The sequence below is a fragment of the Apium graveolens genome, chromosome 9 (assembly GCF_009905375.1).
Source record: "Apium graveolens cultivar Ventura chromosome 9, ASM990537v1, whole genome shotgun sequence".
Taxonomy (NCBI): domain Eukaryota; kingdom Viridiplantae; phylum Streptophyta; class Magnoliopsida; order Apiales; family Apiaceae; genus Apium; species Apium graveolens.
The window spans coordinates 288,050,463-288,066,993 of record NC_133655.1 but is presented as its reverse complement, the minus strand read 5'-3'; the positions used below and the strand labels follow the sequence as shown (position 1 = coordinate 288,066,993).

The 16,531-nt window shown below is 31.7% G+C and overlaps 2 protein-coding genes across 2 annotated transcripts; both read left to right on the top strand.

The window, feature by feature from the left end:
- The first annotated feature begins 4,393 nt into the window (after positions 1–4,393).
- LOC141686545 (uncharacterized) lies at positions 4,394–5,098 on the top strand. Its single transcript, XM_074491573.1, has one exon. It carries the CDS (start codon positions 4,394–4,396, stop codon positions 5,096–5,098), a length of 705 nt encoding a protein of 234 aa, XP_074347674.1.
- Positions 5,099–15,257: 10,159 nt separating this feature from the next.
- On the top strand, positions 15,258–15,753 carry LOC141687173 (flowering-promoting factor 1-like). Its single transcript, XM_074492359.1, has one exon. It carries the CDS (start codon positions 15,279–15,281, stop codon positions 15,603–15,605), a length of 327 nt encoding a protein of 108 aa, XP_074348460.1. The 5' UTR covers positions 15,258–15,278; the 3' UTR covers positions 15,606–15,753.
- Positions 15,754–16,531: the final 778 nt, after the last annotated feature.

Below are 16,531 nucleotides of genomic sequence, written 5' to 3'. Positions count from 1 at the left end.
AAAGTGTTTAATTCGTTTATATGTTTACTGGTTTTACAATGATAGCATGTATACAATCTTCAATGATTGTTATGCATGCGATTTTGTATATTTTGCATGATGTTATGTTTATATATATTTTTTAAATATATTATATTTATGATAGTTATATAATCATATGATGATTATATAATCTTTATATATACTAATATATACATGATTTATTTTTGTTCTTATTATGAGAATTATATTTGATACGATTCTGAATCGGATACAACAGATTTGTAGAAATTTGGGTCTGGTGTTTGATTTTCGCGATGAGTACCTTTTCGGAAAGGAAAACACACGTTTGAACAAAACTGATGGTTAAGCCATCAGCGACTCGTCTATAAGGCGCTTGACACCATTTAGACCATGTAATATGCGATTTAATGTTATCATATTTTATTTTGAATTTTCTGAATTTTGCCATATTTGGTTTTTATGATTAGATCATGATGGGTATGATATGTTAAGAGCATATTATGTATTCTAACTGAATGGTTTCATGCACATAAACACAATGAAAATGATGTAAAATTAAATTAAAACAGAATAAAATTGAAACCCTACGCATGATCCATGCGAAAATAGATATTTAATTCATAGTAAGAATATTTACATTAAAGAAGCTTTAAGAGTTCATTAACGGAGGATTAATGGAGTTCCAAACCTTGTTGAATCACCCTGTATCCCGCTCTCGCGATCTACGGTATCCACACAAACGTTTTTCTTGAAGGATTGATGTGTACTAGCACCTCAGAACTCCATCTCCACCTCTCTTCCTCTTTCTCTTTGAACGGCTAGGGTTTTGTAAACCATGTATCCATACGTATAAATGATCACTTAAAGAGTTTATATAAAGGAAAGAAAGAGTTTTCTAATTATAATCTATTATAATTAATACTAATCCGAAATCCCAATTTATTATTTATTAAGTCACACTTAATTAATTAATAACTTATTTCGAAATTAGTTTAAATAATTTCTCTATTTTATTTATTTAATTATTTAAGTCATACTTAATTAATATCATAAATAAAACAAATTACTTATTTAATTTAAATTATTTCTCCTTCAAGCGTTCTTTGTGTGTGATCTTGTAGGTTATTATTACGTTGACAATAATTTTAATATCTCATATTAAAATTATAAACAATGAGTGACATCTAGTAATACATCATTGCTACCCAAGTAATAATAAATAAATCGGTGATGCGATTAAACCTTTCGTGATAATGTACAATGTAATATAATCCCTTTAACCAAATATTATAGATTAAACTAGAGGCATGTAATGTGTCATACTCATCATAGTTTAATCCAAGTTTCCTTGATCAATGAGTAGACTATCATATCAAATCAACATTTGAGCGTGACCACGCATTTTATAGTCTAGCTCACACAAGATGCCAATAATATCACTCCTAAAATAGGAGGGTTAAATCTCATCTAGATCATTCATATTTCTCATACGATTCATAATATACCCGAAATACACTTTTATCATTACCCGGCCAAAGCTAACTTTTAATGTAATCAAATTACATTAATTCTCGTATAAAAATATAATGACTTTAAGTCTAAGGACCATTACATCATTATCACATTGAGAATTATCTATGACACAACATATATGTAGAATCTCACATTGGGTCCATCCAACACCATGTACATTTACATCTGCATGTGTTTTTGACTTTAGTATCACTATACTTATGATAAATGAGATGTGATCATCAGTCAACAAACACACCAGTTTTAATGCATTATTAGTATCCATTAATAATAATACTCGACTATGGACATTTAGAAATATTGATACTATTCTCATAATCTCATTTCTAAGTCACGTACTTAGAAATATAGAATTGCATATCATATTTCAAGGATATTTATTAATCTAACATTTATATCGCAGTAAATTAAGAATTAATAAATTTTAAAAGGGAATAATCGATAGAACATAAACATTAACAATCCAAATATTTTAAACTAAAATATTATAGTGTTGTCTCTGGTGCACAAACACTAACACTAACATGTTCCTATGTTCTAATTGAGCATGATGGATGGTTATAGATTATGACTTTAGGTTAATGATTATGTTTTTTTAAATACGACTTGCATGTCGTTTGATCTCGTAATTATTAAATCTCGAATGTAACTTGAGTTCTTCTTGTAACTTCATTAGATTAGTTTTTATATTTCATTCTTGTAATGTACATGAAGACATGAAGATTTAAAGATCAAAGAAGGGTAATCCCACATGGAGGCCATCCAAGAAAGCAATACAAGGAAAAGATAACTCAAGAAAGAATACATGTAATAGTTAGCTTGTATTTATTTTCCATCTTAGATTGTCCTAGATCTTTGTCATTAGCTTGATGAAGATCACATAGGATGAAGCCATAACTAACCACATTTATTTTATTACACTTTACATATATATTCTCATATGATGAATGTATGTGAATAGTAGTTTAATGATGCATGCTTATTTAGATTAAGAATGTATGTATTAGATACGACACCCACACCATGTTTGCTAAACAAGATAAAAATATGTAATGATTCAATATTTTAAAATAAACTAACGATTATGAGATTCTCGTATTTATGAAACACGGAATAAAATACTAATCTTCTTTATTTCCAACATGGGGCGATTTTGTCAAAAGCGGGTTCATTGAACTTGTAAGGTTATGGATTTTAAGCGAGACCGTTGCGACCCCCTCACTACCTGTAAATCAAACCATTGACGAATATTGATTTGAAGTATTTTATTCAAGGAAAAATTGGGAATCTCTTTATGATGGGATCATGATCGTTTTAAAATTAACAAAACCCTAAAGTTTATATATAGTTGATCAAATGCCTTACAATAAGTCCAATACGTTAACACCTAGATCCATAAGGAGTGGGTTCGCCAAAGCGAAGTACTCCCTCTATCGTGAGATATGTGTTGAAGTATATTGATACTTTTTGATTATTGGGTTTGACTTAACTAAGTTAGCACAATAGGATTATTGAGGGATACATTGGAGAGAGCGTGTATTGGATGGAGAGAGAAGCTTAGAGAGAACTTGAGCAAGGATCGAAGGGATTCACTCCAAGTTTGTGAGATTTCGTAAAGTTGTATCTTTCTTAACTTTATACTCTTGTAATCATGGTTTCAGTTATATATATATGTTTATTTTCTTCATATATTATGAGTAACTAATTCCATAATCTGGGAATTAGGTAGTATTCATTGGTTAGCTATGATTGTGTGATTGTACTGTGATTTCTCTGCTCTGCTAAACTGTTGTTGAGTGCTTAACATAATTGAGGGAGATGCGAACCCTTTATTTGTATCTTTAAGAATTGTAATAAATCGGGCTTCTACGTACTTTTTATGGGAAGAAATTCGTTTAGGTTTGGATGTGGCAGCTGGAGGAGATTTTAAGAAATCACCAGTAACCAAGGCAAAAGCACTTCTCGAGCAACTTGCCGCAAATAACTATGAACGGGCACCTAGTTGTGCAAACTCAGTTAAATCAGCTCAAGATATGGAGATGATGAACTTGCTCACTCTGAAATTGGATGCCCTGACTCAAGAGGTACGTGGACAAAGGGCCAATGTTAATGCTATCTCTTCTCCAATGCGTGAGTATAATGATTATGGTGTTGATCAATATTCATATGTTCATTTCCCGAGGAAGCATTGTTTATTCAAGGAAGACAATCTTGGCATGTGTAAAATAATTCTTATTACAATCTAGATCAAAGGCCGAACAACAATCTCTCTTATAGCAACAACCATACTCAAAATCCAACATATGTAGTTCCAAGACATAATCCACCTCCAGGTTTTCAGCAGCAACAACAATATCAACTTCCGCTTACGGAAAAGAAGGAACCTGCTGATTGGGAAGTTGCACTCAAAAAAATGATACAAGGAACTACTGGGGCCTTCGCCAATATAGAGACTAAATTTGAAAAGGTTGAGTCAAGGCTTGATAAAATGGCGTCATCTCAAAAGATGTTGGAATCACAAATTGGCCAAATTGCAAATAAGGTTGGTATTCGTGAACAAGGAGCACTTCCTTGTCAACCTGATGTGAATGTCAAAGAGCAGTGCAAGGCTATCACTTTGAGGAGTGGAAGAGAACTACCAGAAATTGCAGCTCCAGCACTTAAAGATGAGATTCTTCCTCCTAAGAAGAGAAAAATACATCAAGATAATGTGGAGATTTCTGAAAGGGTTGACAATGAACCAGAAAAGGAGAAGCCCACAAATAAAGCTCCAATAAAACCATACATCCCTCCAATTCCTTTTCCATAAAGGTTGAAAAATTTCAAGTTAGATAAGCAGTATGAAAAGTTTTTGAAGATGTTTCGTGAGATTCATATTAGCATTCCGTTTGCTGATGCATTGGCTCAAATGCCCCTTTATGCAAAATTTATGAAAGAGGTGTTGTCTTATAGGAAGAAGTTTGAGGAGGTAAAAATAATCACTCTTAATGAAGAATGTAGTTCTGTCATTCAATGCACAATTCCTCCTAAACTAAAGGATCCTGGGAGTTTTTCTTTGTCATGCACCATTGCTGAAATCGGAATTAAAAAAGCCTTGTGTGATCTTGGAGCTAGTGTGAGTTTAATGCCACTTTCTATTTACAAAAGACTTGGCTTGGGAGAGTTAAAGAAGACAAGAATTTCACTGCATCTTGCGGATAGCTCAATAAAATATCCATTAGGTGTACTTGAAGATGTTTTAGTAAAGGTGAAAAGATTTGTTATTTCGTGTGATTTTGTTGTGTTGGAGATGAATGAGGATGCTGATATTCCAATTATTTTGGGAAGACCATTCTTGGCAACCACGGGAACCAATATTGATGTAAAAGCTAGTAAGCTCACATTGAACGTGGGAGAAGAAAAGGTTGACTTTGATCTTAATCAAGATGTGAAAGGGTTTTCAGTTAAAACTGGGTGTTATCTAGTGGATGTTATGGAAGAACTTGTAAACGAAGTCACTGATTATACTCGTGGAGTGGAAGATAAAATTGATGCACATTATTCTCTGGCATGTGAATTATAAGTTGTGAATAAAGTGGATATTACAGTTGGACTATTAGAGATGGTTTCGATATATCCACCATAAAATTAAAAGAATCACAGGCATCGAGCTAATGACGTTAAACAAGCGCTTCTTGGGAGGCAACCCATGCTTATTGTGTGTGTGTGTGTATATACATATATATGTCATTCTGTATATTATTGAACTGTGATTGATAGTGAAGTTTATCCCCATGATGTACTTACAACAGGTTTCCTCATCGGTGCAGGTTGCCAATAAAGTTGAATTATGTTTATTAAAAACACAATCTTCAAACTTTCGTTATGGAGGCTGAACGGAGTTCTTATGTGGATAAAAAGCCTGAAGTTTCTACCTTGATTGTTCTCACAACGATGAGCATGGGTATGCAGCTACTAAAGCATTCTCGCACAGAATAAAAGGGACCTGCAACTACTTTTGCATCAAAAAGCATGATCATGCAAATGTTTAACTTTATCACTCCGTATAGAAAAAGCCTCTGATTGATTTTCCACCATTTGACATGGTCACGCAGCTTCTGCAGCATGATCATGCATCCAAAGCTTGATGGTCCGACTAATTTTACAGCAAGCAGCATGGTTATGTATTGTCAACATGATCATGCATCACACCATATTACCTCGACTAATTTTTTACCATTCTACATGGTCATGCAAGTTTTCACACGGTCACGCCTATTCTACAGTTGCTTGAAGTTATTTTTAAGCTTGAGACATGGTCATGCACCATCTGCAATATGGTCATGCAGCACCTGAAGCATGCTGCGCTTGATTTTCACCTGTTTAGCATGCTCATGCACACTTTGACATGCTCATGTTGTGCACCACACACTTGTTTTTAAAGAGTGTAGCATGATCAAGCAGTTCTTCTACATGGTCATGCAGTGAAAAAAAACATGGTCTCTGTTCCTGCTACAACAGGTGTCTAAAATTAGGATTTTCAAAGGTGGAGAAGAAAACCAGCGAGTACAAAATGCATAGCAACCTGTATCGGATGTTGACACACCAGAACAACCCTGCATATTGGTTTTTGGGCTTCAATCCTACAATCAGTCGTTGCTATAAGAGTCTCGGATTGAACAAACATTACGTAAATAATTATGAAGCTTAAACAAGCCGGAAAGAAAAGAAAGATCGAGCCTGCCAACAAGTCGCAGAAGTGTGGTTTGACCAAAAGATAAACAATCACTTACAAGGATTGGTTTGTTGGAAGACAACAAAACTTGTTGAATGACATGTTAGGCTACATGAGGTTTCACTTCATGCTTATGCATAGGGGAGTACTTCTTTTTTTCTTTGTATTATAGGATTATTTGTTTAGTGAGTGTGTGCGTCAATGAGGACATTGCCACTTTTAAGTGTAGGGATGTGTTCACAATTGTGTTTTCGTGTGATATAAAAAAATAAATAAATTAAAAGTCTAAAAAAAATTTAGGTTTGTAAAATAGTTCATATAGATTGTATTGTATCATATAATTACATTGTATGATGGTTTCATTGCATTGTATTTCATATCATGGCATGTTCTCAAATTAGTAGTAGTCCAAGTTGGTGACCTATGATGATATTATGTGTACCTTATATTTGACTGTCTTGCTATGATCACCGGTTAAAGATATTGCATGTGTAGTGTTACTAGTGCAGAGATTATTTCTTAACACACTATTATTATGCTCTTGAACTGAGACTGAAATATGCTTGTTTCTTGAGGGGTAGCCACTTGTTGATGATTTGAATTTTGACTATTCTTTTTTGATCTTAGTACATAAATGGTTAAGTTTGGGGAAGTTATGGGATGTATATGTCTTCAAAAAAAAGAGAAAAAAAACAGATTATGAATAGTAGCAATAAAGTACGCACTAAAAATTTTGGTATGATTGACTAGGTTGAGCTCATTAATACTCGAGTAATTAAGTCTTAGGGGGCTTTGTGCCTAGTAACCTAAAGCCTTTTATGGTTTGGGATTGCTGACCCAACACTCGCTACATGGGTATTAGTGCATAAATCTTTAGGGATCTCGACCATTGCACAGTTAATAAACCATTGAATATATGTGTGTATAATATGGTTGGCAAAGTCTGATGGAGGTCGTAACTCACTTACACTGAGGAGCCACCCAGCCTTAGACCGAGCTTGTGAAGTCTTATGGCGGTCGTAACTCACTTACACTGAGGAGCCACCCAACCTTAGACCGAGCAGTAAAAAAAAAATCATATGTACATATAGTTGTATTATTGTAGAAATAAATTAAGACATGGAAATCCCTTGCTAAACTTGAACGATGGCTAGTGCTAAGTAACGAAGTGTCTAAGATCTATTATTTTACTCAGCTTGGGGCTATTAAGTCGCATGACTTGTCATGTTGAAACTTGTGCGTCTTTGTTTTTGGTTCAATAGAGAGCATTTTGTTAAGCTGAACACACACACACACACTTTGTACTTGTGTCAACTATATGGTGATATTGTGTGTGAGCTTGATATGTCTAAATTTGGTGCATGAGCTGAGGGTTATTGCTGACTTGGCATATACTATTGGGGTTTAAAGGGCTTGTTGCATATGCCAAATACAACCGTGATCACCTTACGAAAGTGGTATTAGTTAGTACTTTATTGTATTAGTTTGCACGAGGACGTGCAAAATATCAAGTGTGGGGATATTTGATAGAATATATATTAATATCAAGGATTTTATCCGCATATTTATATGATTTTGTATTTGTTTGGGTATTTATTAATATTATTTTAGTGTTTAATGACAGGAAATAATTATTCTCAAAGTTGGAAGATATTTGGCTTATTTGGGCTAAAATCATATGGAAATTCGAATTTGTTGGAGGGCTTGCGCAGCAATCGGTGTTTGGGCCTTAACTTGAGTTCTGGACATCAGATTTGGGTCATCTACCAGTCCACGCGAAGCTAAAAGAATTATCTTCAGTTTGGAAGTGGTCTAATATTTTATTTTGGATTGAATCAGATCTGAAACAGGCCTTCAAATCAGCCTACGAATTTCAAAAATATCCAACTTGTATTTTATTTTAGAAAATAATTAAAAACACTTTTATATTAGGTTTTATAGGATTATTGAGGGATACATTGGAGAGAGCGTGTATTGGATGGAGAGAGAAGCTTAGAGAGAACTTGATCAAGGATTGAAGGGATTCATTCCAAGTTTGAGAGATTTCGTAAAGTTGTATCTTTCTTAACTTTATACTCTTGTAATCATGATTTCGGTTATATATATATATATGCTTGTTTTCTTCATATATTATGAGTAACTAATTCCATAATCTGGAAATTAGGTAGTATTCATTGGTTAGTTATGATTGTGATTGTACTGTGATTTCTCTGCTCTGCTAATTTGTTGTTGAGTGCTTAACACAATTGAGGGAGTCGCGAACCCTTTATTTCTATGCGAGTTATGAAACTGAAATTCCATGGGCTTGAACAGTTTATAATTATATGTTGATTGATCATGGGAGTGACTTCAATATGTAGTTGTAGGCATTATATTGTGTCTTGGGAGAGAACAATATAATTATTAGAGGAATGTTTTTAGCAAAAACATGAGACTTTAATATCACAGTTTATCCACATTCGTTAATATCAATGAAGAACCCTTATTCCTGGATTGCTTTCTATCATCGTTAAATCGTTGATTCTATTTGCTTATTAGTTTAAATTAGTTTAAAAACACAAACCCAATTATTCGTCTCACTTCTAAACAGTAAAAGAATTACAACCTGAACTAGTATTAAATTTAGTCCTTCCCAGTGAACGAACTACCGAAAACTACTTCAACAAGAAGATATTTGTTCCGAATTAATAGTTAGGGCTATTGATTTGATAAAAATAGTAGGATATATATATATTATGAATATATATGTGAATAATCAATTGAACATAATTTAATGATCATCTGTAAACTAATTCATTTATGCACTTTAATATTGTAGATATCAATTGACAAATAACACAAATAACTTCTCTATGTAATAGTCTTGAGGGATTTCCCAATGAGGGATTGTTTAGTTTATTTGATGCTCTAGGCACATCATCCCTTTGATGGATTAATTTAGCTTATTTGGTGCTCTAGGCACATTGGCCCTTCGCGAGGATTGGATTAGTTTATTTGGTGCTCTAGGCACACTAGTTTAGTTTATCTGGTGCTCTAGGCACACTGACCCTTCACGAGATTTGATTAGATTTGGATACAATTTGAATTGGGATACAGTTTTCATTTGATTGAGGATTGGATACAGTTTGTTGACTTGGATTCGGTTATTTGGAGTTTGTATTGGGTTGATTATGGAGTTTGGTTTTGGATTAAGATTCAGTTTCGCATGCAGTTTTGGTATTATTTTCGATGGTTGCAGATTTGTTGCTTTGGCGATTTAATTGCTTTGTTTTCTCTTGGATTGTTGCGTCTTTGGACGATTTTTCTTTTGTTGTTGTGTTATATTTTATTGTTGCGCCTTTAGATCCGTTTAGAAGTTTTTGGTTTGTTTGGATTCATAACTCTGTTTTTGGATTTTTTTTTGGATGCTCTTGAATCTGGTGTTGCAGTTTTGGATTTGTTTGGTTACGTAGTTCCGTCTCTTGGTTGGCAAACTCCCGATTCAACATCGTGAGTTTGAGGGATGATGTTAACATATATAATAATATTATATTATTGGATAGTTTCATTATTATAATAGTTTCCTTGTTAATATATTTTCCTTTATTATGTTTAGTTGTTGGCTAGATAAGTCTCTCTTCTATTGTAATCGAAAACAAACCATATTATATTAAAATCCTACTTTTCTTTCTTTTCTCCATACTGTATCACCCTATTCCTATTCTTTTATTTATAGCAACTCATCTCGATAATGAGATTTGACAAATTGATATCAAGACAGCCTTTCTTAATAGAAATTTTGAGTCCTATATGCAACAATCAAAGGGATTCATCAAGTAAGGTCAAACACATCTTGTATGCAAGCTTCAAAGATTTATTTATAGACTTAAACACGCTTCTTGGTATTGAAACATTAGTTTTGTTCAGACATCCCAATTATATGAATTTGATCAAAGTTCAAGCAAAAGGTGTGTGTGTAAGAGATGTAAGGACAATGCAATGACTTTTCTATTATTATATTTTGATGACATTTTACTCATTAGAAACAATGTGTCCGTTTAAAAAAACTTAAAATGAGTAACTTACAATTCAAAATGAATAAATGACTTACAAGTGATAAATAGATACTCCCTCCGTCCCTCCCATTTGTTTACATTTGGGTTGAGCACGGAGGTTAAGGAAAATGACAAAGTAGTGGAGGAAAGTTAAAAAAATGAGTAAAGTAGTGTGACCGGTTAATATTATATGTATAAAATGGGTATAGTGGAGATAATAAGTGGATGTAGTTAGTTTTTATATTATAAAAACTTTACTATTTTTGAAAATTTTTGAAATATAAATAATTGGATGTGACATCCGAAAAAGGAAAGTGTAAACAAATGAGAGTGACAGAGGGAGTAATACTTATAACTTATATAAGTGTTTGGATAATTTTACTTAAAAATCAGAATTCTTTTACTTAAAAAATTAAAAAATATATTTTTTTAAATATAATTAACTTAGTTCGTGATTTTAAAATTATAATAACATTTAAAAATATATATTTTAAAATTAAATTTAATAAAAAGGTGAAAAAATTAAAATAAGTTGAGAAAAAAATACCTCGTTACTAACATTTAACTTATCATCTTATAAGTTACAAATTCGACTTATAAGTTAGGTTGACAAACACCTGTCAATAAATACTTACGTACTTATCTATACTATATTATAATAACCGGAATGAGGTATAATTTGGTTCAACGGTTATCCCCTAATTTTGCTTATTAAAATAATAAATAAATAATATTATATATCTATTAAACTACTAAATTATTAAACTACTAAACATAGTCTATTTATCCAACTAAACTAAAATCACAATTTATCATATTATTAAACAATAAATAAATAGTATTATATATCCGTTAAACTACTAAATTATTAAACTACTAGATATATTCTACTTATTCTACTAAATTGTTAAACTAGATATAGACTCACAAAAATGAATTTTCGAATGCGAACAAGGACACGCTTGTGCGGTAAAGTTGCAAGGTAAATTGTCCCAAATAAGAGCCGCAGTCACTATTATTGAAATCTGGAGTGGTCAAATTTTTTTCGGAATAATTAATATATTTTTAATTTATTATATATTAAATAAATAAATAAATATTATTTTTAACAATTTCAATATATAAAATATACTTGAATTCGTGTATATAAATTCATAATTATTGTAAATATCATTAATATTAGTACTAAATTAATAAAAATTTTATATTTTTGAGAGGTCAAAACTTGAAAATATTTTTTTTTATTACTAAATAAGTAAATATATAATTTATTTTCATAAATTTTAATATATAAATCATAAAAAATTTATATTTTTGAGAGGTCGAAATTTGAAAATAATTTTTTTTATTACTAAATAAGTAAATATATAATTTATTTTCATAAATTTTAATATTAATTTTACGATTATACCGGAACCGGCCACCGTCCCTCAGTGTGGGGAAAAACTTTTTTAACATAGAGGGAATTGAATTGTTAACATCACTTTATTGTGTATAGTTGTATAACTTGATACGAACACATGTCAATTGCTTTGAGAATTCACTTCACGCACCATATCCCCTTAACTTTGCGGCTCTAATGCTGTGTTCTCGAATTTAGGGTAGAAAAGAAACAATAGAAAATAACTAATTTTGATTTCTCTTTTAATCTTTTCAAAAGTGTGAAGAAGATTTTGGAGACAAAAATAAAGAAAATTTCTTCCCAAATCTGCAACTTTATTTTCCTTTCTTTCATAAAAGTTATTCGGGAACAAGCTGAAAAAATGTATTTTTTACATTTATTTTCTTTTCTCTCCAAAAAAAGTTTCTGAAACACAGCGTAACTGCCTTTTAGCGTTAAGTCATGGACCTCGCAAGTCACATATTGACTTTTCGGATAACTTTATAAATATTCGTTTTAATCACGTTTTTTCTAATACTTAGATCTTTGATTTTACAAATATATATGCAATTTACAATAACAAAATGTAATTCTATGGAGAAATTTATAGTTTTTTTTCTTAGAATAATTGCATAAAAATTAAAATATATACAATTCGGACTGGTATTGAATGTTATGACATTTTTTAATAAGTTTTCTGTTTGGTTAAATAATACTCCATCCGTCTCATTTTATATAATTTTCCTATTTTTTTAAAATCTCAAAAAAAATCAACCGACTTATTAAATATAACTTTCATACACACGACTGGTCCCAAAATCGGTCATATTTAGCTAAATTCAGTTATCAGCGGTCGCGACTGATTCTGGACTGGATTTGAACCGATCATATTTAGCCATTTTTTTGTAATGTCCATTTATAACATTTATTTAAGATTATCACAACAACACGTTCATATAATATATTTATTTTAACACCCATTTTTTTTTATCGTAGGATGCGCACTGAGTAAACATTACATGCTCATGCAATACCCTGCAAACCACATGAACCAAGATAAACCGTATTTAAGCGATAGACTCTGGCTCATGAGGCATAATCATAAATTATCTTCCCGTGGGATTCGAACCTGTGACTAAGAGAATAATTATCATTTCTTTAACTAACTGAGTCAACTCTTGCGGAACCGTTATCTTATTTTTGTTTCATATTAGATTCAAACTTTATTTTTATAAAAAAAGTGATAACAAGGGCACATTATAATTTGAAAAAGAGTACATTAGAGTGTTTTGCTTGAAATTGATATATTGACACATAAGTAAGGCCCATGACGATGCATTATAAGCTGCCCCCAAATTTTTGGTTAACAAAATGACATATTAGTCAGTTGCTTAAATGCGATTTAACTTGATTCATGTATTTTGCAGGTTATTGCGTGAGTTTACCCGGTACGTATCCGAAAAGTAGCGGCTACGAGTTCGTTACGATAAAAAAAATGACATATTTGTTAGCTGACAAAGTAAGGAAGCATATACAAATATTAGAAACGATTTTTATTTTAGAAACGAAGATATAAGCGAATAAAAGATATTAAGAAATGTAATTGTACAAATGTAATGTCAACTTATTTAATTCATAGAAAGTTTATACCTTTAATTTTAAAGTGAAACCTTTTTTCCTTGTGCAGAAGTACGTATATAGCCACTCCCAAAATATATATATGTCCACTTTTTAAAATATAAAAATAATATTTTATTATTCGAATGAGCTTCACTTGTACGACATGCAACTTAAGTGGAGGTTATAATTAACCAAACATTCTTATCAACTTTTTACTCGGTTATTTAATTAATTAGGCGTCAAGACTAACTAAATTCTCCAATTAAAATGATCAAGATTCGTGCCTTAAAATATTAAATAAAAGCTCAAGATTCTGTTGCACAAATTAATGAAAAGTGTTGCAGAATATTAGGAGATGTTTGTACATACCTAATTGTACTCCTTTGGCTGAACAAAATGTAAAATTCCAAAAGAATATTTAGTAATAAATAGTCATTCAAGTCCAATGATTAGTACTTGATGATACACGTAATTTGTCCGTAAATCTTATAAATTAAACCAAAAATACTCGGTATATATATCCCGCTGATACGAGGAGAATAATTTCACAAATCTTATCTATAATATTAATATTTAATTTAAAAATTCAAAAATTAATAAATTTTGACACATAAATATTGAGTGTAAAAAATAAAGGCATATAAAGGATTATTAAAGGCTATGTTAACCTGCTTATCTAAAATTTTAAGGTTTTTAGAGAAAAATCTCAATATGATCATGTAGTTAACATTACTTCTCGCTCGTAAACTCATTTGTAGGTCTTCAGGATCATATACTTAACACTTCTCCTTACTCGAAAACCCATTTATGGGTGAAAAAGTAAAACACTGACGCTCATTTTTGAGAAATTATTAATTATATTTAATGTTCACAATAATTTGTGAGAATGTTGGAGGCGGTTGAGAATCAAATCTTAATTATTTCGTCAGCTTAGACCCTGTAACCATCTCATCTAAAATCTTGCATCTTGAACAATAACTTCAAAATATACAACAATTTGTGGTGATCGAAATCCATTACAAACGTCAGAAAGGTGACTATCGCAACTTGTACGAGTGGGGGAACCTAAATGGGGTTTCCAAATTCCTCTCGTGTACCATTGGTAGATTCTCACATAATTTTACTCATGATTACATATTCTTTCACACTCTAGAGTATCTCCATTTGAAAATACTCGCACCATACTTTTTACGTGGTATTTAACAAATATACACATATTCTCCACCTAAGCCAAAAACACCTATAGTTACAAAGTCTTTTCATCCCACTCCTAAAAAGGAAAATGCTATCGATCCCAAAATATTTTAATATTTTTCCAAATGCTGATGTATAATATGAGGATTTAAGTAATTTTGTAAGAGTAGTGTTAGTTAACCCGTATTTTTTCTAGTTTTTTTCTCATTTCCAAATGACACAACATGATTTGGCGTGTTATAATGCTTATATATATGTCCGTAGGTAAGATCTTATTATTAAGAAAATTATCAATTATATATGTTATATGTAATCATTTGAGAAAATTGCGTGTTTTATTAATTTGCGTTCCCATATATACACACGCAGGGTCAAATCTTATTATTAATAAAATTATCAATTATACATGTTACACCGTAAATTATGTGGAAGGAGTTTTGAGTGTCAATTAGGGTTATCTAGAATTATTCTTTTCCTAATAATATGATGACATCATGCTAAAATTTATGAGTATTTGTGAAAAATTATTTTAAGAAAATTTGGGTGTCAATTAGGTTTATCTAAAATTATTCTTTTCCTAATAATATTATGACATCATGCTAAAATTTATTATTTATGAAAAATTATTTTAAGAAAATTTGGCGCACCTAGCACGGCTATTTTCCTGCATCCCATTTCTATACATTACAATATAACAAAGTTGTATAACATTTCACAATATTGTCACTCCCTTATAAATAACGGCTCTACCTTCCCTTCAATCTTCACCGCCATTACATTCTCTTCCCTCTCCTTCCAAATGTCAGGCGTTTGGGTTTTCAAGGACGGCGTTATGCGTCTTAACGACGGCGGTGGCTCGTCCTCCGATCAGCAATCGTCCGTCAAGAAAAAAGTGCTGGTGCACTTGCCTACTGGAGAGGTAATTTCATCCTACAAGTCTCTGGAGAAAATATTAATCGAGTTAGGGTGGGAGCGATACTATGGCGATATCGAGCTGTTTCAGTTCCACAAGAGATGTTCGATTGATCTCATCTCACTTCCTAAGGATTTCTCCAAGTTTACGTCTGTTTATATGTATGATATTGTCGTTAAAAATCCTAATGTCTTTCATGTGCGAAATTGTTAACTCATAAGCTGTATGTGTGATCATTTCCTGCAATTTGTGTGAAACTTAATTAGGTCTAGTTATTGTGTATAAGTTTTGGTCTGTTTTGGTTGAGAAATCAGAGTAAATATTGCAATAATATGGTTTAAGATTGAAATATTTGTAGTAATGCAGCCATGCATGAGTTGGATTGAATTTGTAATATGTCTGTGTAATTACCTTGTTCCTGTTATGTATTGCTCTTTTAATTTAAACTATAATTGATCATACATATGTGTGATTATTAAGTTGTAAAAACAAAATACCCTAATTAGGGTTAATTAAATGGCTATTTCCAATCGGAACAATTTTAAGTGGGTCATTCAGCTAACAAAATATGTGGTAGGGTTGCATCAATATCCACATGTGGGGCTATATATGTGGCTCACAATATTCTGTTGTTTATCCAAAACTTGTTGCAACACTGGTCAAGTACCATTGCAACCTGATTGATGTTGCAGTCGAATGTTTCTATAATAGATAAGCAGGTGTTGCCATAAGATATATGGGGTTGTAATAGAATATTTTTCCAACGGCTAAGATTGCAACTTCAAAAGCGTTGCAATTTCCTTTTTAACATCTGTAGCAACGGGTTTTTGGTGTTTAGCAACGTTTTCGAGGAGTTGCAGCTATGATGTATGTAGTGATTGAAATAACTACATATATTAGTACACACAAGCTTCACTCCGTATGTGTGGTATAGAAACCGGAACATATATGGATGAGGTTTCGGTTTTTGTTTCAATTGATATTATTCAAAAATTGAACCGAACCCTGCATTCTCTAGAATTACCAATTTCTTTTTCCCCGATGACAAATAATTTATAATATTCTTGCACAGATAAGATGACCAAATAATTAATTCTGTTGCGTCAAAATAATATTCTTGCACAAATAAGATGACAAAT

Bases quoted from the DNA above. Each gene is read 5' to 3' on its own strand.
- LOC141687173 (XM_074492359.1), top strand. From the start codon at position 15,279: ATGTCAGGCGTTTGGGTTTTCAAGGACGGCGTTATGCGTCTTAACGAC.
- LOC141686545 (XM_074491573.1), top strand. From the start codon at position 4,394: ATGTTTCGTGAGATTCATATTAGCATTCCGTTTGCTGATGCATTGGCT.